Source organism: Lepisma saccharinum, chromosome 4 (genome assembly GCF_977018435.1).
Source record: "Lepisma saccharinum chromosome 4, izLepSacc3.1, whole genome shotgun sequence".
Lineage (NCBI taxonomy): Eukaryota > Metazoa > Arthropoda > Insecta > Zygentoma > Lepismatidae > Lepisma > Lepisma saccharinum.
Window position 1 is genome coordinate 67952271 of NC_139232.1, and position 23689 is coordinate 67975959.

At 38.1% G+C, this 23689-nt stretch overlaps 1 protein-coding gene across 1 annotated transcript in view; it reads right to left on the reverse strand.

Moving 5' to 3' along the window:
* LOC145986547 (28S rRNA (cytosine-C(5))-methyltransferase-like) overlaps window positions 1-8901 on the reverse strand; it is a 47264-nt gene extending 38363 nt beyond the window's left edge. Inside the window, exon 1 of the mRNA XM_083120676.1 lies at window positions 8632-8901. Coding sequence (XP_082976802.1) covers window positions 8632-8769 — 138 coding nt within the window. The 5' untranslated portion in view covers window positions 8770-8901. The remainder of the gene's footprint in view (window positions 1-8631) is intronic.
* Between the last annotated feature and the right edge of the window lie 14788 nt (window positions 8902-23689).

Consider the following 23689-nt stretch of genomic DNA (forward strand, 5'->3'; position numbering starts at 1 on the left):
CAATGCACCAGACCTTTCTATTCCACACTTTGTCTATCCAGTCCAATACCAGTTCTTCTTCCATCCATCCCTTCTGCTGGGCACGTATGATAATACCCGGCAGAAATGCCTCCTTTGGCACATTCTTATGCTTCAGCAGAACATACGGTGGCAGTTTCCTTCCACCCGCGAGAACACCCAACATTACAGTGCATCGTTGTTTCTCTCCACAAGTGGTCTTGATCGATACCGTGTCCGAGCCTCTCGGTGCAACTGTGCTGGACATAGGCATGTCCCAGTAAATAGGTGTTTCATCCACGTTGCTGATCTGAGACAAGCTATAATCATTGGTCGCATTCGAATCACGTATTTGTGAAATTTAACAATTTTCTGATCAAAGTCTGCAGGGAAATGTTGCGCAATTGTTGTCCTACGGCGAAATGATAAACTTTTCCTACTCATAAACCGTGAACACCATCCCACACTAGATCGGAAAGCTTGACGACTGATGTCTAACTTTGAAGCTACTTCACGAGCTTGAAAACGTATCATGTCTACGGTTACAGCATAGCCAGAACTTCTTCTCTCAGTTACAAGGGCCAAAACTTCTTCTTCTACCTGTGGAAATTTGGCTCCTTTTTCACAAAATGTCTTTCTCTTGCCACTTGTTGCAGCAAGTTGTTCCTTCTGATTTCTCCATCGACGAATGTTAGACTCGTCCACATCGTAATATCGCGCTGGAGATCTGTTGCCGTTTCCTTCAGCATATCTTGAAGGAAACGCTTGAAGTTTAAAATGAGCATCGTAGCTGATTCTTCTGCCAGACATCCTCCCTTTGATAGTACCAACCTTGACCTCTGGCCCACAACCTTCTTTAACAACTTCACTTTACTGAATGGTTTCCAGATCAATACGACAGTAAGGACGATTTGTGTTCAAAGATAAGATATCATATTGTTGCAAAGCCTGCTACAGATGCATTTTTGTTGGATTTGCTGTTAATGAATCCGTTATGTGATAAAGATAACAAATCAACGTACGTATTTTAGTATCCTAGCAGTAGCTGCAGTTTCTTTCATTCGCATGGATAAGCTGCAAATGTTTTCTCATTCTTGTGTAGCCGCACATGCTTTTCTTATCATTCGCGTGTATAAGCCGCAACCCATTTTTTGGTCCACTTTTCGGGGGGAAAAAAGTGCGGCTTATAGACGCGAGAATACGGTATCCAAAGTTTTGGTTGAAAATATTTGAGCTCTGCTACTGGTTTCCTTCTTTAGTTAAAGCTCTTTGAAAATGCTAATTTTCATTTTAATTTTCCAAAATTTTAGCCCCTATCTCTCTGATTGGGGACCTAAAAAAAATTGGTATTTACTGCGCAAAATGCACTCTGAGAAGAACCTGCAATAAATCGAGATTGATATTCCATGGATAACGGGGAATTTAGGCAAAAGGTAAATTTACGTTATTAGTTACAGGATATAATTATATTTGTTGTATATATTAATTACATTATGCGAATGGCATATTAAGTCCTAAAAAAACCCTAAAATTTGATTTTTGTTCAAAATTGAATATCAACTTTGGCCTTCAAATTCAGCCTTTTTCATTACAGAAGGTGAAAAAATACACAGAACATAAAATAAAGCTTGAAATGTACTGAAAACAATGTTCTTTACCACAGCCTTCTACCATTTTAATTAGCTTAATTACCGCAACTGTCTGCAAAGACCAAAAATAGTCGTGGAAAAAAAAATAGTCATGTTTTAGAAAAATTATGCCTGCTTTGAACTACCCCTGCATACGGGTTAGAACAGCAAAAATATAGAAAATTTTAAAAATGGTCAAGCAACCAATGCTGGAACATTCGGTATGGACTGACCCATATGCGTTCTGAACAAAATCTCTGGTCTCAGTATAATTTCTGTGAATTAAAGTGGATAAAAACATAGTAATGCTTCTCCCAATTTTTCAACATTTCCAACAATATTATGTTTACTCATATTAGTGGTAATTTGTGAGTGTCTTAGGGCCATTTGTCAAAAATATAGCTCTATGCTAGTAGAAACATTGGTCCATACACCCAATACTGAAACCTGTGATATTTTTACTATGAAAAATATTAAATTTCTGATTTTCAATATTATGTATTGATTATGCTATGTAACAATTTTCATTGTTGTAAAACCTGGGATTTCCTATCAAACAATTAACCAAAGTTGAGTGTCTTTAATCACAAAAAATTACTTTCTTTAAAAATTTTTGAACTTTATGAGTAGGTAAGAGTGCTACCACAGTTATTTTCTGTTAGGACTGTCCTCCTCTCCAACAATACCTAAATCATTACAATACTCCAAAGTTTCCGAGATATGATACTTTAGTGTGACAGGATGCATTCATTCTTCTACCAAATTTCTGAAAATATTTGTTGGACAAGTCTAATATTACATATTTGTCTTATTGGACCAAGTATCTATCAGTAAAAAAATCTATGACTATGAAGCAATCTGCTCAGGGTGATTTTGCGTGGAACGTATTTTTTACGTACACAGATATTTTATTGTCCACACAACTCAATTAGGTGAAAGTTCGGTATATCGGAGACACATTTATTCAATTTTACAGAAGAAACTACTTACGGAAATGAGTTTCTCTAAGGTTTCTAACGTTCGTCGAGGTATTTTCTTTCATCGTAGAATCTATTTGACCAGAAAATCATGTATTTTGAAGTGAAATATCTCACTGACGCACAATTGACATTGCTCTCCCGACATGAAGCGGATGTGATGATGTAACCCCCTTTTTTTTAACTATGCTTGCCTAACCTAACCAAACCTGATCGGAAATGATTCGTGGGGCTATCCGTCAGCTACTTGTGCATAATGTACAATTTGCACATGACGAACATGATAGTAGGTATTTTTTGGTGAAGAAGGTTGGAAACAATGCATACCCACTACGGTAGTCAAACCCAGCTCACCATGTTGTGTTACGAAAGCGAAGAAATGAATCAAAAGAAGGGTACTAATTTACTATTCCACAAACAGATTTCTTCATTTTTACACAAGAAACTACTTACGGTAATAAGTTCCTGTAGCATTGTCTAACATCTGGAAGGTGTTTTCTGTCATGTGGGAATGTATCATAGCGGAAATTCATTATTTTTGTTTAAAAGTATTTCTCCGACGCACAATAGCCTTTGGCACGTACACCTCCGTAGATTATCGTGCATCGTGCTTGTGTTTTGTCGATTGCAGGGTTTCCAACCATGGCATTGTTTTCCGAAAAGATGACGTGTCATGGATGCGTGGTGAAATTCATACTGGGTGTGGAAGATTCACTGGATTTTGTAATTGGATACTTGAAAAACACGTAGCACTACAAACCATTGATGGATAGCCCCAAAAAACATTCACGCATAGCCCCACGAACCATTTCCAGCAAGGTTAGGTTAGGTTAGGCAAGCATAGATAAAATCTTGTTCGTAAAATAATGTTCAGAAGCTTTAAAAAAAATCCACTTGACGAGTATATTTTAGGTTACGAAGGTTGGAAACACTGCATCGACAAAACACAAGCACGAAGCACGATGATCCACGAAGGTACGCGCCATACTGTTTCTTACGCAAACGAAACAACGCAAATAAAGAAGTACTCATAATGTGAAAAATTGAAATTACTTTCATCAAAAAAACCTGAATACACCTTCAAGAATGTTCTGCGAAGCAGATACGTAAGTACGAATGTTAAAAGTGACGAAACGAAGAAGTTACATGTGTTTGTAGAATAATAAATTTTTACCAAAAGAAATACTCTGTACGTGAAAATTTGGGTAAGGCTACATAATATGGGCTGCTTAGGAGGAATGCGGTTCATAATTTTTTGGTAATGTTTTGTAGTTAGTAATCGGGAAAAGTAAGTTTGAAGGAGCGGAATTTTTTTTTCTTTGAAAAAAAAAAAAGAGAAATACGTATCCAGGTTGGGTGCTCTTGGAAGGAAAACGTGACATGGTGGAGCACATTCCTGCGGAAATCTAGTGAAAGCAAAACATGCCTACGTTGTTAGGTAACTAGGTTTAGTTCTCTTAGCCTGAATAATAATTTGTCATTGTATTTATGCTAATAAAACCTAACCTTGTAGGTATTCCTCGTCGAAATAATGAAAGTAACTGTGATTAAACAATATGGACACGAACGAATAGAGAAATGCATTGCTTTTAGTAGCAGGGAAACATTTTTCATTGTATTTATGCTATTGGAACCCAACCTAACAGGCCTAACCTAAACTTGTAAGCATTCCTCGTCTGAAATAATGAAGAAACCTGCATGTGTGGGTGTAATCCGGAGCGACAAATCAACTCGAATTCAGCGAAACGAAGGGTCTCACTTATCATACCACACTTGAGCAACCTTGTGTTCTGACGTCATGGGAAAAAGCATTTTTATTTTAGGCTAGCTTGGTTTAGTTCTCTTAGCCCAAAGAATAATTTTCCATTGTATTTATGCTAATGGCACCTAACCTAACAAACCTAACTAACTAAAATTTGTTAGTGATAAGATATTGGAATTAGCAAATAAGTGTGCTCCTTCTGAGCCTATCCCTCTAAGTTTCAATAATGATACTTTTTTAGATCATTAGGTAGGCCTATGCCTAATACTCCGAAAGATCATCAAAATAATTCAGAAGTCAGGCCGGTAGAAGTTATTAGTAGTCTTAGTAGTTTTAATAATAGGCCTATGTCTAATATCCTTGAAGATCATCCAATAAATACAAAAGTCAAACTTGCGGAAGTTGTTAGTAGTAGCTTTAATAATCAATATAAGCCTAATGAAATTGTAACTCTTCTCTGGAATATCCAAGGCTTCTCAAATAAATATACCATTGTTGAAGACTATGTCTCTACATTGAATGCCGATTTCTTATGTATAATTGAGCACTGGCTACGTCCCAGCGAAATTGATCTTTACGGTTTTAAGGGCTACAACTTGAGTAGTAGTTATTGTAGACCCACTAGAAAACATGGAGGATGTGCTATTTTCATCAAGAAAACCTTTTCTCACAGGCCTGTCCACAGTGTAAACAGCATGTCTATTGAAATGGTATTTGAGGTTACGGCATCTTTTCTTGTAGAAATAAACACTATCTTAGTTGCAGTATATAGGCCGAATGTTGAGTGTAAAGATTTTAAATTATTTATTGATAGAATGCACAACCTCTTAGAACATGTGTGTACATTTAATGCTAAGATTATTTTATGTGGAGATTTCAATATTGACTTTCGGTTAGTAAAGAATCTAGAAGGTGTTATGTTAAATAATCTATTTTCCTCGTTCAACTTAGCTATAACTACAACTGAGATTACTAGGCCCAAACTCGGAGGTGGAAGTTGCCTTGATAACATAGTTACTGTTATGGATGGGTTAATTAAAAGCTCAATTGTTAAAACTGTTGTATCTGATCATTGGGCAGTTTTACTTAAGTCTCAGGTTAATTTTCCTAAAGTCTCATCTAAAATTGATACCAAAAACTGCAAGTTAAGAGTGGGACTAATGAAAGAGGAAAATATTTTAAAATTTCACGATGAACTATCACTTGTTAACTGGAAAATTATGTATCGTTCTGTAAATAATATAAATGGCAAAGTAAAATTTTTAATGTCTGAAATGTCTAATTCAGCTGAAAGGGCATTTCCTCTAAAGTATGTTGTAGGCAAACTTACTAAACCCAAACCTACAAGGGTTAGAAGTAAAGAAATTGACAAACTCAAAGGAGAATGTGAACGTTTTTATGACTATTATATTAGTACTGGTTCAAATGGCATGAAGAATCTGTATATAAATAGTAAGAAGAAATTATATAGATTAGTTAGGGAAACTAGGATTAAGGTTAATGATAATTTTATAAACAACTCTAGTAATAAGTCAAAAGCAATGTGGGATATTGTAAAAAAAGAGAGTAATTCCATACATGTGACCAGAAAAGATTTTAATAACCAACTTAGCACGTCTGAACTCAACAATTTTTTTATTAATAAAGTTGAAGAAATCCTGAACAAAGTTTCATCTTGCCCAAGTAAAAATGATTCAAGTTTTTATTTAAATGGATTATTAAAACCTACAACTACTTTTAATTTTCATCTTGTTGAAGTAAAAGACATTGAAAGAGCAATCATTAAAATGAGTAGTAGTAGATGTGAGGATATTTATAACTTAAGCTCTATCATATTGAAATATGGAGTAAATTTTATAAAGGAACCTTTAACTCACATTATAAACTCATGTATTATTGGGTGCGTTTTCCCTGAAGACTTCAAGCTTGTAAAAGTGATACCCATATTTAAAAAGGGTAATAAGTCTTTTCCTGATAGTTACAGACCTATTTCGTTGGTTCCAGTCATATCAAAAGTTTTTGAGATTGTCCTAAATAATCAGATTGTTGATTATTTTGAACAAAATAAGTTATTTAGTAACTCTCAATTTGGCTATAGAACTGGGCTAGGGACTGTTAAGGCTGCTGTCTCATTCTTGAAAAATTGTATATTAGGGTTAGACAGTAAGAAAGTTGTTAATGTGAAACTATATGATTTGTCCAAAGCATTCGATACTGTATCTCACTCTCTTCTGCTAAAAAAGTTAAGATTTTATGGTTTTGAGGATGGAGCGCTGTCACTTTTGCAATCATATTTAAGTGGGAGATCTCAGAGAGTAGTTTTTGAAGAAATGGAGTCAAACTTGTTACCTGTTAAACATGGAGTACCTCAAGGATCTATTCTGGGTCCTATTCTTTTTATTATTTACATAAATGATTTGCCATATAACATTTCAACACCCTTGGTCAGTAGTTACCTATTTGCTGATGATATCAATATCTGTTTGAACTCTGATTCTAATAATCTTTTAAGGTCCTCATTAAAATCTACTTCCGATATTGTACAGGACTGGTGTACTGCTAACTTGCTTTGTATAAACACTGATAAGATCCAAAACTTGGAACTTACATATTATAGTAATAATCATAATACAGGGCATGAAAAGAATTCTGTCACCTTTTTGGGATTCTTAATAGATCATCATTTGGAATGGGAGGATCATATCAGTAGAGTTGAATCCAGGGTTAGCAAAGGGGTTTATTTAATCCGTAGGTTAAGATTGTGTGTAAGCTTGAAGGTTCTAAAAACTGTTTATTATGCACAGATACACAGTCACTTAAGCTATGGTACCTTACTTTGGGGTCATCAGCCTTCAATAAAAAGGTTATTAAAAATGCAAAAAATATGTGTAAGATTAATATGTGGTCTTCCAAGCCGTGGCCACTGTAAGTTAAGTTTTGTTAGACTAGGTATTATGACAGCTCCTGCTATCTTTGTATTCCAATGCCTACTCTATATAAAAGAGAACATTCACATTTATGAGGAGTTAGGGTGTTCACATGCCTATCAAACCAGAAATAGGGATTGTTTAGGATTGTTTAGATGTAATTACAAGAAGACACAAAAAACCTTCTACTACATGTTAGTTAAGTTTCACAATGCTCTCCCTCTGTCTTTAAGGCAACTGCCCTTTTTAGAATTCAAAAGAAAAGTACAAAAAATATTAACCGATAACTGTATATATAGGGTAGAAGAATTCTTTGAAATTAATTGTATTAGGTAAAATAGTTATGATTGTAAAACAATAATGTTAACAACTAAATTTATGTAAGTGGTGTTACGTTTCTAAAATGCTTTTTGAATGTTGTTTTTTTTTTTTGTAAGATCTATAGATACTTTATTTGTACATTTCTGACGATTGTAATACATGTGATGTTCTCACATGTTTCTACAATAAAAATTATTATTATCATTATTATTATTATTAACCTCGTAGGCATTTCTCGTCTGACGTCGGAACACAAGGTAGCAAAACTCTTGTGTGGAGGAAGACCCTGAAACAAATGACAGCAACTGTGCATAAACAGTAAGGGTTCAGATTGTTTTATGATTTCTCCTAGTACAAAGACTAATTATTGAAGAATTTTGGAAATCATTCTCACACAAAATTTGAACCTTCCTTAAAGTACTGAGCACTGTTTGGACATAAAAAGCTATTTATGTTGAAAAAAACAACTTGAAAATTACCTTGCGCACTTCTCATTGACAAGATATTCTCAGTCGACAAGCGGCAGTAAATATCGTAGAAGCGTGGGAATGAATGTATAGTGGAACCACGAGCAAAACAACCTGCGCAGACCCGCGACTCCTGTGGGCGGAACTCCCGCGAGTAGAGGAGGGGGAGAGTGGACCATGCTTCCTTATGGCTGGAGGTGGAGGGAAGAAGGGGAAAGCTGCGCGGGGACTTTTCGTCGCAAGGTTTTTTTCCTTGTGGTCGATCTATAGAAGTAAATCGGAACCTTAATAGAATGCATTTACGGACTTTATGTTAATGCTAAGGGAACCAAACCTAACCTGCCTAACCTAACCATAAAAAACATATATTGAACAAAACCTTAAGTAATCTCTAAAACTCTGCAGTATGTGTTAACAGACGTACATCGAAATCGAACCATGTAAAAATTTCATTCGTAGCATGATGAAATCGCAATAAAACAAAAGGAACTTGGGCCTCCGATATACCGAACATTTACCACTCAATTATATATAGTATGCAGTAGCACGTACTGTATGTTTCTTCTCGTACTTGGTATAAAACAAATGTTTCAAGTTTCCTCCGTTGGTACTAACTTCTTTCACAATTTCTTTGGCGTATCTATAGAGTCTTGGCGTTTTAGTAGAGTGGCCTACCTTCTTTGGGCTCATTTGTACAAATCAAATATGCACTTTCCCCAAGTCACAACACTTTACTTTCTTTAAGTACAATTTTTCTACCACTTAATTCATGAAAGCAGACTTGCCTTTGTTCGTTCTTCATAAATCAGAATCACTCAACGTCTATACCAAGGTTATTAGAAGTATAGGTTGAGCCAATCCGTTGTTTACTCGTAATGACGAAACGACGGTAAGAGGTGAATTTATCCATGAAATGAATTCCAAATCTATGCGCTAGTGTTGCACTATGCAGATAGGAAACCATGCCAGAAACCGAACACACGAAATCGAGTACACAAATGAGCATTTCCACCCATTTACATTTTGTGGCTTCAGGCAAATTGAAAATAAATATAGATAGGTACTTATTGTTATGCGGGACAGAATATTTTTGATCGGAACGGGAATTTTTTTTAAATACCGACATTCGGGACGGGAAATATTCGCAATTTCTCGACTAGTCGGGAAATCTCAAATTCTCATTTTCACCTTAAGTGATTTTCTTTGCATTTCTGGAATGAAAACTAACAATTTCCGATAAATTCCAGACACTTGCAATGTAGAAAACGTCAAGAATTAATACCGTTCTAAAATGACCATTCGGTATTTCCCGACTGTTCGGGATCCAGAAATTTAGGGAAGTCATTTGCTGGTCGTGATAGGGACGGAATTTTTCTTTCCTATCCCGGTCCCGACTTTCCGAGATACCGCACACCACTTGTTATTATTATTTATTTTAGTTCAGCACAAGATACATCTTCCAAGTACGTTGAACATAATATATACGTTTTATACGTTTTTCAAAAGGATTCTTCGGTCACCGAGCTTTGGATTCTTGTGGAAACGCTAACGTGAATCATGCTAATGCTAGAATCTGCAGTGCATATTTCTGCCCAGAAGATTATGTGCGTAATCTGAAAAGTCAACTTTTAGGTTTACATCGAAGAAAGATCCTTAAGCAAGATACCTTCGACTCCTTATTATGAGCAGGAATGTAGGAAGTATAATCCTGGTAAATACTTCGCCTACCATTTCTTTGCCATTGGTGTACAATTCTCTCTCGCTTTTTCCCTACATATTCACAAAAAGCAATAAAAATACAAACTGCTAACTTTTCATTCCATTTTGGTTATTTATTAAACGGTACGTGTTTGTATTTATATTTGATAAATTTGCTTTGCTCTTCCGGCCATTTAAGTCAATTGAGATTATGAAAAAGTGATAAAATAGATGAATGGCCAATCACAGTTCCCCTTACTTACAAGAGCGACCACAAGAAAAAGAACCTTCCTCCTCTTCCGTTCAACTCGGGCTATAAGAGAGCATGCTTCACTCTCCCTCTCCCCTCCACACTGGAGTACGGTGCACAGGAGTCGCGAGTCTACGCAGGTTTCTTTGCTTGTGGTTCCACTATAATAGTAATATAAAATTGTAAACTCATCTCACTTAGTTCTCTGGCAGTTTGTTTCTTTATACATCATATTTGGAGAAGATACAATTCAATCTATAGTTGTACGTACACTGTATATAACACACCTTATTACTGACTTCCTTGACCCTGGATGTAGAGGGTCAAGGAAAACAACGAAATGAGCATAATTTTCTCTTCGGTGAAGATGTTGTACCTAAACCAAGAAAACAAAAAAAACTCAAATAATGAATTCGACAATGTAAATTGATGAGATTTAGTAAATCATTTGATGAAGTGAACTAATTCTGAGTGGACTAATCGCAAAGGACATAATCAGCTCAGATCCTATTACTTCTTCATGGTATGTGACGTAAAGTACCCGCCCAACCGTTTGACGGCGTTAGTGGTTATCGCATCTCCTTTTCCATAGCCTGTAGTACACATCCTCATCTAGACATTGTTCTTGTTCTGGTGTTTAATATCTGCATACTGCAACACTGTCGTTTTGTCATTTCACGTGACTTCACTTTGAAGTGATGCATTCACTTGGCCGGTCACACGTCATCGCACGCAAAAACTTAAACCGTTACCATGGTTTTGGGCCAGGGCTGGTCTATACACACAACAACACAGCAATACCATTTGTGCTCACGTGATTGTATGGGTGTCTTTTATGGCTTCTTCTTCTTTTTTGACCCTATCAACTGCTCGTACACCACGTAATACAACCTAAAACGGACAATTCCGACCATGGACGTCCGCAGGATTGTTTCCAGGGAGGGGCAAGGAAGGTTTTCTTTCCAGGGGGGGGCAAGCAAGGCACATTTTCTCCAAAAAATAGTGTTGTTTCCTTAAAAAAAAATTGCTTAAATTTGAATATATGATGTTCATGCAATAATTAACACATATTATTGTGGCTAAAATGAAATGATGTGTAAAATACATAATATTTGGTTGACTTCATTTTCCAGGGGGGGACACGGCCCCCCTTGTCCCCCCCTTCCGGATGCCCATGATTCCGATCTTCAGTACGAGATACGTACACAAAACTTCCGCGACGCGAAGCAGCTCTTGCTTCGCGAGATCTCACCAAAAGGCTCTCAACCAGGGTTGGCATGTTTAAAACAAAAGTGTTTAAAACACTTTGTTTTAAACGTTTAAAACACACGGCTTTGTTTTTTTTTACAAATGTTTTAAACGTTTAAAACAATCTGTTTTAAACATGTTTTTTTTACAAGTGTTTAAAACACATTTTGGTGGTAGATATTTTATAGTCTGTGATAATTTTTTTGTTTGGCAACCCTGTTTTTCATTGAATCTGTGTCAATTAATCCGTTCTTTACAGGTCTCACTTATCGCACAACACTTGAGCAACCTTATGTTCTGACGTCACGGGAGAAAGCTTTATAATTTTAGGCTAAATGCCTATGTTGTTAGGTTAGGCAGGCTAGCAATGTATGCACAAGGTAGCAAGATTGTTGTGCGACAAGAAAGACCCGTGCTTTACTGTAGAAATCGAAACCTCTCAGTTCCTTGTTTCGTATCGTCCTGTAAGTTTGAGACTGGTGGAAGCTTGAAATGGAAACTAATATCTAAATACACAATGCGTGATTTTGATCGTGACGTGATTTTTTTTCTTTTGCGATACGATTCATTGGTTTGTATAACTGAATGAAGCGCAGATGCTTACTTTTGGAAACATAATTTTGTACTTTGAAAAAAATCATCTGGAGAATCTATTACGACACTGCAGGTTGTTTTCTGCTATATAAACTGTTCAGGCAGCAGGAAATATTTCACCGTGATTTTTTCAGGACGAGGATAGGAATTCTATAATATTTAGTTTCTTGAAATTTAGATGAATATAAATCCTAACCTACTTCAGTAGTGGCGGAAAAAGGGGGGCTATTACCCACAACTTTTGTCCCTGCAGTCACGGCCGCCGACTTGTCAAAATTATTGGGGGGGCTCTGATCACTGAAATAAATTATTGAATGACTCACTCTCTCCCTTTTTTAAGTTTTGGCCACAGTGTTCGGAATCTCATAAAAGTCCGATCCGGACTTCGGGAGATGATTTCCCGAATTTTCGGGATCCCGTGCAGTCGGGAAATAACGAATGCTCATTTGAAAATGTCGTTATTTCTCGACGTTTTCTGCATTGTCAATTTCTGGAACTTACCGTAAATTGTTAGTTTTTAATCCAGAAATCACTTAAAGTGAAAATGACGTGTATAATTCGAGATTTTCAGAGCTTCGGGAAATTTTGAACATTTCCCGACTCAGTAGGGAAATTGAAAATTTTTCCCGTCCCGCACACCCCTAATAAAAGCCCATGAATTCCTCAAAAATGTCATTTTTTTATTCACAGTTCGAATGCAGAATATTAATTGTCCACGGTTGGATATGTCACAAGTTTCGTCAACCATAATAGCAAAATATTCCCGACTTTTATTATCTGCTACCACGGAGCGCAAAACAGATCTCCCTAATATATCAATGATCTCGTTCTGAATGTCATGCGAGAGCCATTTGTAGCCCGAACGTCCCATCCACTACCCTAGTTCATGCACATCGTCTTTTGAAACTCATGTTTAGTAAAAATTTTAACAATACTCATAATTACATACTTAGTATATACTAGTAATAAATCATGCGTTTTGCTGTCTCTGGTCATAGCCTCCCCAAAGTTGATGGTTTAGCGGTTTTAGCCCACCAAAGTTGATGGTGTAGAAAATTTTAAATGTGTATTAAAAGTTAAGTTCATGTGGCACAGTTCAGATTAAACTTTACAAGAGAAGCAAAATAATACATTAGATCCTCTTAAGCAAAATTATTTGGGTGGCTCTGCCCCCACATTGTTAATATTGGGGGGCTCGACCCCCCCCCCCCCCTTAAGCCCCATGGAGTCGGCGCCTATACCTGCAGTAGAGGTGTGCGAGATCCCGAAAAGTCGGGACCGGGATCGGGAAAGAAAATTTCCGTCCCGATCCTGACTTTCCGACGTTTTGGGATCCCAAGCAGTCTGGAAATTCCGAATGGTCATTTTAAAACGTCGTCAATTCTAGACATTCTCTGCATTGTGGTTTTGTACCAGAAGTGCAAAAACAAGCACTTAAGATGGAAATTACATGTAGAATTCGAGATTTCAAGAGCTTTGGGAAATTTCGAACACATCCCGTCCCGAAAATTTTCCGACTTTTTCGGGAAATTGAGAATTTTCCCCGTCCCGACCCAAAAAATTCTGTACCCGACACCCCTACCCTGCAGTATGGTAAACCTTATCTCCAAAGGTAAATAAACTGTCCTTGTCGCCATTGTACTCATAAAAATGAGTATTTTTTCTCTTTAACGACTTTAACTATAATTTACTGGGAAAAGGTTGAATTTGTTTTGTTTAAAACATGTTTAAAACATGTTTTTTTTAACTCATGTTTAAAACTATGTTTAAAACAAAAAAAACATGTTTTAAACAAAAAAAACAGTTTGTTTTGTTCTTTTTTAAAAAAACACAAATTTTGCCAACCCTGCTCTCAACCGTTCTCTGGGAAACGGTTATATAGATCCACCAAGCTTTCTGAAACCTCGGAAAATATGCGAACTAATCGGCCTCCTCCACCCCCTTCTTTCACCCCCTGTGTTTGCTCTGGCGCTAGTCGGGCAAGGACCTTCCCACTTCCGCTGACACAGTGTTGCTAATTTTACTCTCTTCAAGAATTCGAGGAGTGTTGTTGATATGCGTAGACGTGTTTTTGAGTAAGTGTAAAATGTCGAAAGTTGTGCACAGCACAGCAGTGAGCGAAATTTGCTACTACGAATCATCGAGAAGTGTGAAGAAGAGAAAAGAGACGGGTGGAATTATCCTCGCGATCAACCCCTAAAGAGAGCAGTATATCTAACGGGACGGTCGGAGTCATTGCTTAAAAAACTGAAAAGAGAGAAAAAAGATTTACAAACCCCTGACAAGAAATTGTCAACTCCTGGTAAACGGAGACGTGCTCGACAGAATAAGATTGTCATTGACGACATGGATAAGCGTATACTGCGAAGGAAAATCCATGAAATGTACGTAGTGAAAAGAGAAGTTCCTACAATATTGAAACTTTTAGCTATTGCTAAGGAAGAAATTAATTATCAGGGGGGGTGAGAAACATTACGGAAAATTATGAAACAAATAGGCTTTAAATTTTAAAAATGTAGAAACTCTCGCTTAGCTCTGGTTGAACGAAGCAACATTGTGGTTTGGAGAGCAAGATATCTTCGTGCGATGACCAGATTCCGCAACGAAGGGAGGCCTGTTGTTTACATTGATGAAACTTGGATTCATCCTAATTACAAAGTAAAAAAATGTTGGCAGAGTGAAGATGTGTCGGGTGTCTTCACAAACGACAGTCCGGGGCAGAGACTTATCATAAGTCACGCCGGGGGTTCCATGGGGTTTGTTCCAAACGCACTTGATATATTTCAGGCCAAAACAACTTCTGGCGATTACCATAACGAAATGAATTCCGAGAACTTCGAGAAGTGGTTGGAACAGAAACTTATTCCGAATCTCCCACCTAGATCTGTCATTGTTATGGATAATGCCTACTACCACTCAATTCAAATCAATAAAGCCCCGAACACAAAAAGTAAGAAACTAGAGATTCAAGAATGACTATTAAAAATAACATCACTTTCGATATCGAACAAACAAAGCCAGAATTGTTGCTGAAAGTAAAAAAATAATCTTCCCGATCCGGTATATCGAGCTGATACAATTTTGAAAACTCACGGCCACCACGTCCTTCGACTTTCACCATGTCACTGCGACTTGAACCCGATCGAGTACATATGGAGCACCATAAAGCGTAGAGTTGCCTCATGAAACGTAAGTTCAAATTTGAGAGAAATAAGGGCTCTTACCGAAAGTGCAATTGACAGTGTCACAGTGCAGGAATGGGAATGTATGTGCCAACATGCCATCCGTTTGGAAAAAGAATACCAGAGGAATGATGGAATTCTCGAAGATGAAGTTCAATCGTTGATTATAAACCTGGAATCGGGTTCCGAAAGTAGCGATGTAAATAGTGACAGTGACAGCGAAAGTTCGAATTCGGACCTCTCCGGCATAGACACCTTATAATCTGCCTCCAGGCCAACCGGAGGCAAGAACCCAAAAGTAAGTTGCTTTTTTTTTACATAATTGTTTTTTATAGCTTACATAATTTAGAATATTAATCTTATGTGTTTAAATTGTTGATATCCTTCGTTTTAAACTTTAGTGTCCCCTTCCCTCCTCTCTCTTATCCTATGTTATTTGAATTACCACATCTAGAAACGAAACTTAATATTCGGCCTGCATATTTGTTTACTTGCAAACCTTTCAAGGCACACGCCCACTTCTAGATTTGGCAACACAGGGGGGAAAACACGTGTTTCTGCCATCCCTTCCCTTGCCCTAGAGTTCCCGAGCTCCCCTCCTAAACATTCGACACTAGCGCCACTTGTTTCTGGCCAGGGTTTCAAATAAGTTGGTGGATCTATACCTTGGGTGCGTTCCGAAAATCTTAACGAAACGAACGCATTCAACTAAAATAACTCGGTTCGTGAATCTGGTGAAACCAGTTATTTTACAGACTTATGGGACATTCTAGGCGAAATCGCAGGCGCAGCGTTTTGTTTGAAGAAAGTTTCCGCCTGGCGTCAGCGGAAGGAATGTCATTATGGCAAAAATAAACTCTACTGTGGACACTGTTACTAATTTTAATCACATTCTAAGAACGGTCAAGGCATACTCATCTTGTGCACGTTGCTTCATATCGGTCTCTGTTAAAATTATAATAAGGTGCGTTGCAAAATGATAAGAACGGTCCCGCAGATAGCGAAATGGGGGAAACAAAAAGCAAACGGAAAATAAAAACGATGGCCACGGACACAGATAGACGTGTGTATTATACGAAAGCAGTTACTGTTCGCGCAAACGGGTATATGTACGAGCAAGTACGAAAACATGGCACATGAGGTCGGCCGAGTGTTGCAAAATGGTAAGAACGGAGCCAGGTAACGTCTTTCCCGTGACACCAGAGGCAGCGAATGAACACGTCTCAGCACGCACCAACGGCAGACAGTTGTTAACAGTGATTTGCGCAGGAAAGGTGGCGAGGAAGTCGTGCGGACAAGTGTAGTAGAATAGGCCGTGGAAAAGCGTTGTCAGAACGTGAAAAAGGCCAGATATTGGCTTATAATGTGATCGCACGTCGGCTTGGGAGGAGTGCGTGTGTGGTGAACAATTATCTGCGATTAAGGGAACAATATGGTATAAAGAAAGCGCCGGGAAGGCCGCGAAAATTAACGCCGCGGCAGGAACGTTCTGTTGTGAGGAAGTTGGCAGCTGGGAACACATCACTTGGACAGTTGTCTCGCGATCCGAATATGCGTGTACATAAATCCACGCTCTGCAGGACTGTCAAACAGTGCAATCGTCTTCTCTATCGCAAAGCCAAGGTACAGCCGCGACTCACTGCACAACATAAAGATCGGCGAGTCGAGACTAGGCCAGGACTTACGTGACGTGGAACGAAGAATGGCGGCGTGTCATCTTCAGCGACGAGAAAAAATTCAATTTAGACGGTCCAGATGGCTGGCGATATTATTGGCACGATCTACGCAAAGAGGAACGGATCTTCTCCAAGCGACAGCAAGAAGGGCAGTCTCTAATGGTGTGGGGTGGCTTCGGATATCATGGCACCACCAACCTAGCATTTCCTACGGGTCATCTGAATGCACCAGCGTACCAAACCATACTGGAGGACAATCTATTGCCTTTTGCTGCACACATAGCTGACACCCCATGGGTGTTCCAACAAGACAACGCCACAATACACACTGCTGAATCCACTGTAATGTGGTTTCTGGAGAAGAACGTCTTTGCAATGGCTTGGCCTGCTAATTCTCCAGACGTTAATCCTATGGAGAACCTTTGGGGTATTCTTTGCCGAGCTGTATACGCCAATGGTACCCAGTATGACAACATCCACGATCTACGACATGGTATTGTTGCTGCATGGAACGATCTCGATGTTACTCTGTTGCAAACACTCGTGGATAACATGTGTGATAGAGTTTTCCGTATTGTGCACCGACAAGGTTCCTTTATTGGCTAATAAGTGATAGTGTTCGTATCGTTTTGCAACGGTCGGAGTGGCCTGTTTTGTCTTTTTTTCTAAACTGTACATGTTTCCCTTGTTGTAACATGCCTGTTACTTTTCAGAACGATTTGTGTGCTCTTTTTGTAATAATATAACCATTGATTATATGTTCGTACTCTTATTTTCGTTACTTTGTACACTTTCCCACAGCGTTCTTATCATTTTGCAACGCACCTTACATTTTCCGAACTAGTGCAGTTTGAATCCATCAGCACGCGCTTTGTCTGCAAGGAGCAGACGATTCTCACGGGAAAAAAACAGCCTCCTGGCCCGTGCGTTTGGTGAATCGCGTTCTTGCACCAAACGCACGGAATGTGACTTTTGGGACAGCATAATGAAACTCACGAAACGCACGGAAGCACTTATGGGACAGCCAGTTGCGTTAATCTCGTGCTACTTTCGGAACGGGCCCCTTCCCACTGACACAGTGGTACCAGACACAATTTTTTTTCATTACCAGAAATTGAATATGTTTGAACAGTAAAATATTAGAAGTATACATTCATCTGGCACAGTGAAATTTTATACGCCGTGGTAACAATGCAAGCAGGAACGCGTGATCTTCTACTTGACAAAAGAATTTAAACAAATCATCACTATTGTGTTGTGTTATGGAAGAAAAATTGAATTAATTAAAGAATAATGGTTACATATTATCTACACTTTGATAAATTGTGTAAAAATTTGTAATACATTTTTTTGTACTTACTAAAACATTAAAACATGGGTCCCTTAGTCCACCACGGACTCTATTTCCTTCAAAGGGGAAACTGTCGAATCAGTACAATGTTTGTCTACTGGTTAGGTTAACCATTTTGCAAAATATTGTGTGAATTATAGGTTAAATACATGTGTTTGACACCTGACAAACAAATTGATCAACGACTTCTTGGATTACAGTGTCATCATTAATATTTTGTTTTAATAGGGCGCAAATAATTTTACGGGGCGCCATGGCATTCTCTTTAACATTTTTCTTTCATATAGATCGTTTGGCTCCCATGACCGACTCCCGCCGCCCCATTGCCCCTCTGTGCACCTTGCAAGTGCCCTTGGCCGTCTGGAAGAAAAATGAAAGGAACACGTGAAAACTAATTCCATGTCCTGCTATTCTTAGATTCTCCTAGTCTTGTTTTTTTACTTCAATGTTTGCTTCCCCTAGAATGGACTCCATCGAAGTTCGGGGGGGGGGAGGACAATGTCCCCAGCCCCCTTGCGGTTGCGGCACTGTTTATGAGTGTCTCTTCGTCAATTTCAAGTCATCACTCATTGTTGCGAATAGCTAGAAGTGGCAGAAAAGCAACGCTAAGTAACAAAAATCAAATATCCATTCCCTCTCTCTACCACATGAATCATTATTACCAAAAGGTAGACTTGGGAAACAAAAATTTAAGCAGTTCCAAGTAACACATCCAAGAAAAACATCCGAACACATTAGGCACCTTTAATGCAAGACTACCGTACTCAAAATGTCACAACTCAGTGGCGTAGCAGCAACCCCCGCGGTGCGGGGGCCCCCGAGGTGCTCTCTTTGTGCTCTTGAAATTTTTAATAATCCCAGAAATTCAGAACTATTTACGAGACAGATGTGAGTCAACAATAACAATTCAAATTACCAAAGCGAGAACTAATTTTATTTATTTATTTATTTATTTAGCGTTCGTGAACTTAGAATATGTATCCACAGATTTCGCACTATTGTACGAGGCACCATAAATAACTTCCACGACTCAGCGTTCTTTATCATTAATTTTTAATGTGTGGTCGAATGGGTTTCCGGTAGAATATAAGACAATGTCTGCGTTAATAAGCAAGGATGCACTGGCTCAGCAAGAGGGGGCTCGGGTAACTTGAATCCGAAAGGGTGAATTAATTTACTTACAAATAGCCAACGATTGGAGAAAAACAATATACATACCTTTACATGCACATCTTTCTATATTAAAATAATAGTTAATGTACATTTACTACATATGCAAACCTGCCAAGTGTTACACTTTATTTTCGATTCTTAGCCATAGTTTGAAAGGTTAGTTAATTTTTCTTTTAAACACTTCAAAGGAGCCCTAAAACTAAGTAAGATGTGGGAACCAGGGGACAATTATTCTCTTACTCCAGGGGCTAGTACTGCATCTTCTGTCGCACAATACATGAGATAAGTGTCACCGTTATTTTAGGTTATTTTGTGAAGTTCATTTTACTTTTGCATTGAAATTTTCTGCTGAATCAGTTCTTCTGTTCCAGCTTGATATGATTTTGTAACGATCTACAGTCCTCGAAGTGTAATTTTTTTTAGCTGAGAGTATGCTTGATCGAGATTGGGGATAAGAGAGAGAATAGGTATTTGGATCAACATGGAGATATTGCAGTAGGTGGGGGATGCTTATGCAAATTATCCTAGCTGTGGGAATGCTTTATGAAAATTTTCTTAAATAGGGGGGGGGGGGGTATAGCAACAACCTCCCTCCGTCCTAGTAATGATCTATTAAAAAAAAACTTGTTTAATATGAAAGTCTAAAAAATATATGTTCAGTGGTATATCGAAAATTGCATTTAACATTATGATAAATAATATCGAAGTCCCTTAACATTAAACTTCCGTTACAACAATATTTTTGGGCTTAAGTCCTTCCGCTCGTCTTTTCATTGAGTGACGCATTTTCAATTAACACATTCCCATCGGCGCTCAATTACTTTTCTTTCAAGACTTGGGAGTCCAAGAGAATTTTTCTCTAGATTCCAACGGACCTTGGATCAACACCGACAGTCTAGAGGTCCAGTTTGTGTCGGACCTGTCAACACATGCCTTTTAAGCACTAAACTATTCAGTCTATGTTATAAAAATCTATGTTGTTAAGAATTAGTGTTGAATCTTTTCTCTAAAGATTATTAGATTTATTTCCATAAAAATATTATTGTTAATATTAAAATAGGTAATGAATTGTTTAACTTAAATCAGGGAAAAAATGCTGAAACTATGGAAATATAGAACAACTATGAGATAACCATGGTAAATTGTAAACAAAATTATGATATAAGAGAGCTAGGCTTTTGTAGGCCATGGGGACATTCTCCTGGTCGCCGAAAGGCTGATGGTTCAGGGGACGTTGGGTAATATCTTGCTTCAATCTTCGGATTGGCTGGTCTACTTGTGCTGCATTTGGCAGATATTCCACAAACCCAACTCTGAATAAGGCGTTCTCCTGCATCATAAAAAAGACCAAGGTTATAAACCTAGGTACAACTAATAGGTTTAGGCCTACAAGTTGTATCGGGTGAATTGTAGATAGTGTGAAAGTGTATATCATCGGAAGTTCAAACAAATCTCCGAGTAAAAGATCTTAATGATCTTTTATTGGTAAATGTCTGTTATATCGGAGACACATTTCTTCATTTTTACAGAAGAAACTACTTACGGAAATTAGTTTCTGTAGCATTTTGAAAGTTCGTGGAGGTATTTTCTCACCGTAGAATGCTGCACAACAAGAAATAAGCACTTTTTTTTTATATAATAAACTTGCATTTTGTGCAAAGCGACAACATTATGCCGTTGTTTCCATTATGTACCTGCAGATGGTGCGAGCGTCGAAAGTCACGCGGTCTCGCCAGTGTCTCCAAACGTGCTTTTTTTTTTTTACGAGAATATATTTTTTTTTAACTATGAGTAGAGAGGCAGCACTTCATTCCTACGCGTCAGCAAAAATTCGATGCCACTGGTGTTATGTTACATCCGGTCGTAGCGGTGTACGAGCGATTTTATTGTTGAGTCAGCAGAACGTGTCTGATCACGTTGAAGACATCGGAAGCGGTGGGGGAGGGGGGTCAATGGATTTGTCACGTTGTTTCTTGATGTATGCTAACCTAACACGTGCGTATGTTTGTGTGTGTGTGTGTGTGTCTTTGGAGGAAATGCGCGCGCAACCATTGCGTATGATGCAAACACATGAAGAAATGATTTAAAGATGGCGCCGAAGGTGTTGTACCCCGAAAGCTTAGCGGCTAAGGTTTATTGCTCTGTAAAACAAGAGGCGTCGAGGGTTCGATTCCTGGTAGAGTCAATATTGATTGATTGATAGATTGAGTTAGTTTTTTTTAAGTCCACTTTATGCACGGCAAGACTAATCAGGAGTGGACCTACAGTTGAAAAGTGGTGATTCGGACCACTATGTGCCTCCACCGAGTATCGAACCTGGGACCCCTTGATTACAAGTCGACGATGTCAATATTGAATGATTTCGATTAGCCTGTGTGTAAATAAAGCCAACAAAATGGTTGAGTTCGAAAATCGAGTTGGGTTAGTGGTTAATGTTGTCACCTGGCAATGAAGAGGTCGCGGGTTCGATTCTCTAGGTAGTTAAATTAGGCCAATTGTTTAATCCCGCCATTATAGGTTCCGATTAGTCCATCTGTGCATAAATAGTGATTGAATAAAATCAATATGGCGGCCTTGGGGTAGTGGTTAATGTTGTCGCCTGGTAATGAAGAGGTCGCGGGTTCGATTCTCTAGGTAGTTAAATGAGGCCAATTGTTTTGTCCCGCCATTATAGGTCCCGATTAGTCCATCTGTGCATAAATAGTATTTGAATAAAATCAATATGGCGGCCGCGTTTTGTGTTTAGCGGCGGCGACCGGTGCGCGGCGCGGCGCGGGGCTGAGCGGGGCGGCGCGGCGCGGGGCTGAGCGGGGCGGCGCGGCGCGGGCGCGGGGGGTGTTTTTTATTCCGCGAGATGTTTCAACCAAGTGGTTGAGGGTTCGATTCCCAATGTTGGTGAAAATTGGATATTCAATTGTATTTGTTTAAAAGTTCCGATTAGCTTTTTGTGCACAAAGAGAAAATGAACTAATTGGAAATAGGATGTTTATGCTGTAATGAAAAGGTCCCGGGTTCGATTCACAATGTCAAATTGGCTGATAATGATGATGTTTTTTTTTTTAAAAAAAAAAGAAGTGTGTTGAGTCCCCATTAGTATTTAGGCAGGAACAGATATTAAAAATCAAAACAAAATGCCTTTTGATTACAACGCAAAGACTTTACCGCTAATGTATAAAGATAAATTAGAATCTGTTGTTTTGCCGTGTGGGGCCCCAGTACCGATTAGCTTAAATGCATAAAGAGTAGGTAAAATAAGCAAGATGGCCGTCACTATTGTTTTGTGATCAAAGAGGAGTCACAGGTTCGATTCAATCAAAGGAGGCAAGATTCTATGTTTCAATTCCATGTAAAAGTCTAAAGTTATGTTTCGATTAACCTCAATGCATAAAGAGGAATTAAACAAAAACAAGCAAAATGGCGACAGATGTGATAAAAGAAAAATTGAATTAGTTTTTTATAGTGACAAGAAAAAATAGCGAATCATTGTTAGAAATAGAATGAAAATAAAGATACTTGCCTTTGCGTGTCCAGCGCTGTGCAGAAAAGCTCTCATGCTTTATCTCCGACAAGTCCACAATACACATTTTTTTTATTGTATAGTTAATTATTAATGTTGTTATTAACACAGATTCTTACCAGTGTGAAGAAAAGCTCTCATGCTTTATCTCCGACAAATCCACAATACACACTTTTTCATTATATAGTTAATTATTAATGTTGTTATTAACACCGAGTTTTACCAGTGTGAAGAAAAGCTCTCATGCTTTATCTTCGACAAGTCCACAATACACACTTTTTCATTATATAGTTAATTATTAATGTTGTTATTAACGATTGTTACCAGTAAAAATATAAACCATGAGAATTTTTAAAGGGGTGATAAGTGAAAAAAAGCCAAGACATATATTTTATCCCTGTTTATTACCAATATTTACAAAATTCAAAAGAGCCGCACACACACACACACACACACACATACATATGTAAAATGTTTATATTGTGTCACCAGTTTATCAGCATGTTATTTAACAAGTTTTTATTCTTCAAGTTTGTTCACTCACCCACATAAGGAATTGTGTCACTATCATATCCATTTTCTGCTGCAACCACTGAATTAAAATGTTTCACTATTTTTTCCACAAACATGTTCTCGCAAAAAACAAACACTTCTTTGGAAAGTCTTTTTCCGTCGATGTTTTGTATAGACAAAGGCTCAGGTTTTGTACATCCATGTAGATGGGAAAGCACAAACTTCTCCTTATTACATGCATGGACAGGGGAAATATCTGTGCAACCGAAACATTGTTCGCGAAGGTCGAGAATGCAAGATTCCACACAGTTTCCAAAATATGATTTCAGATACGGCGACACTGTTTCACACATAACTTTCGCATGCTCGATGCACACAAATATCTTCATAAAGTTCCGCCACGAACTT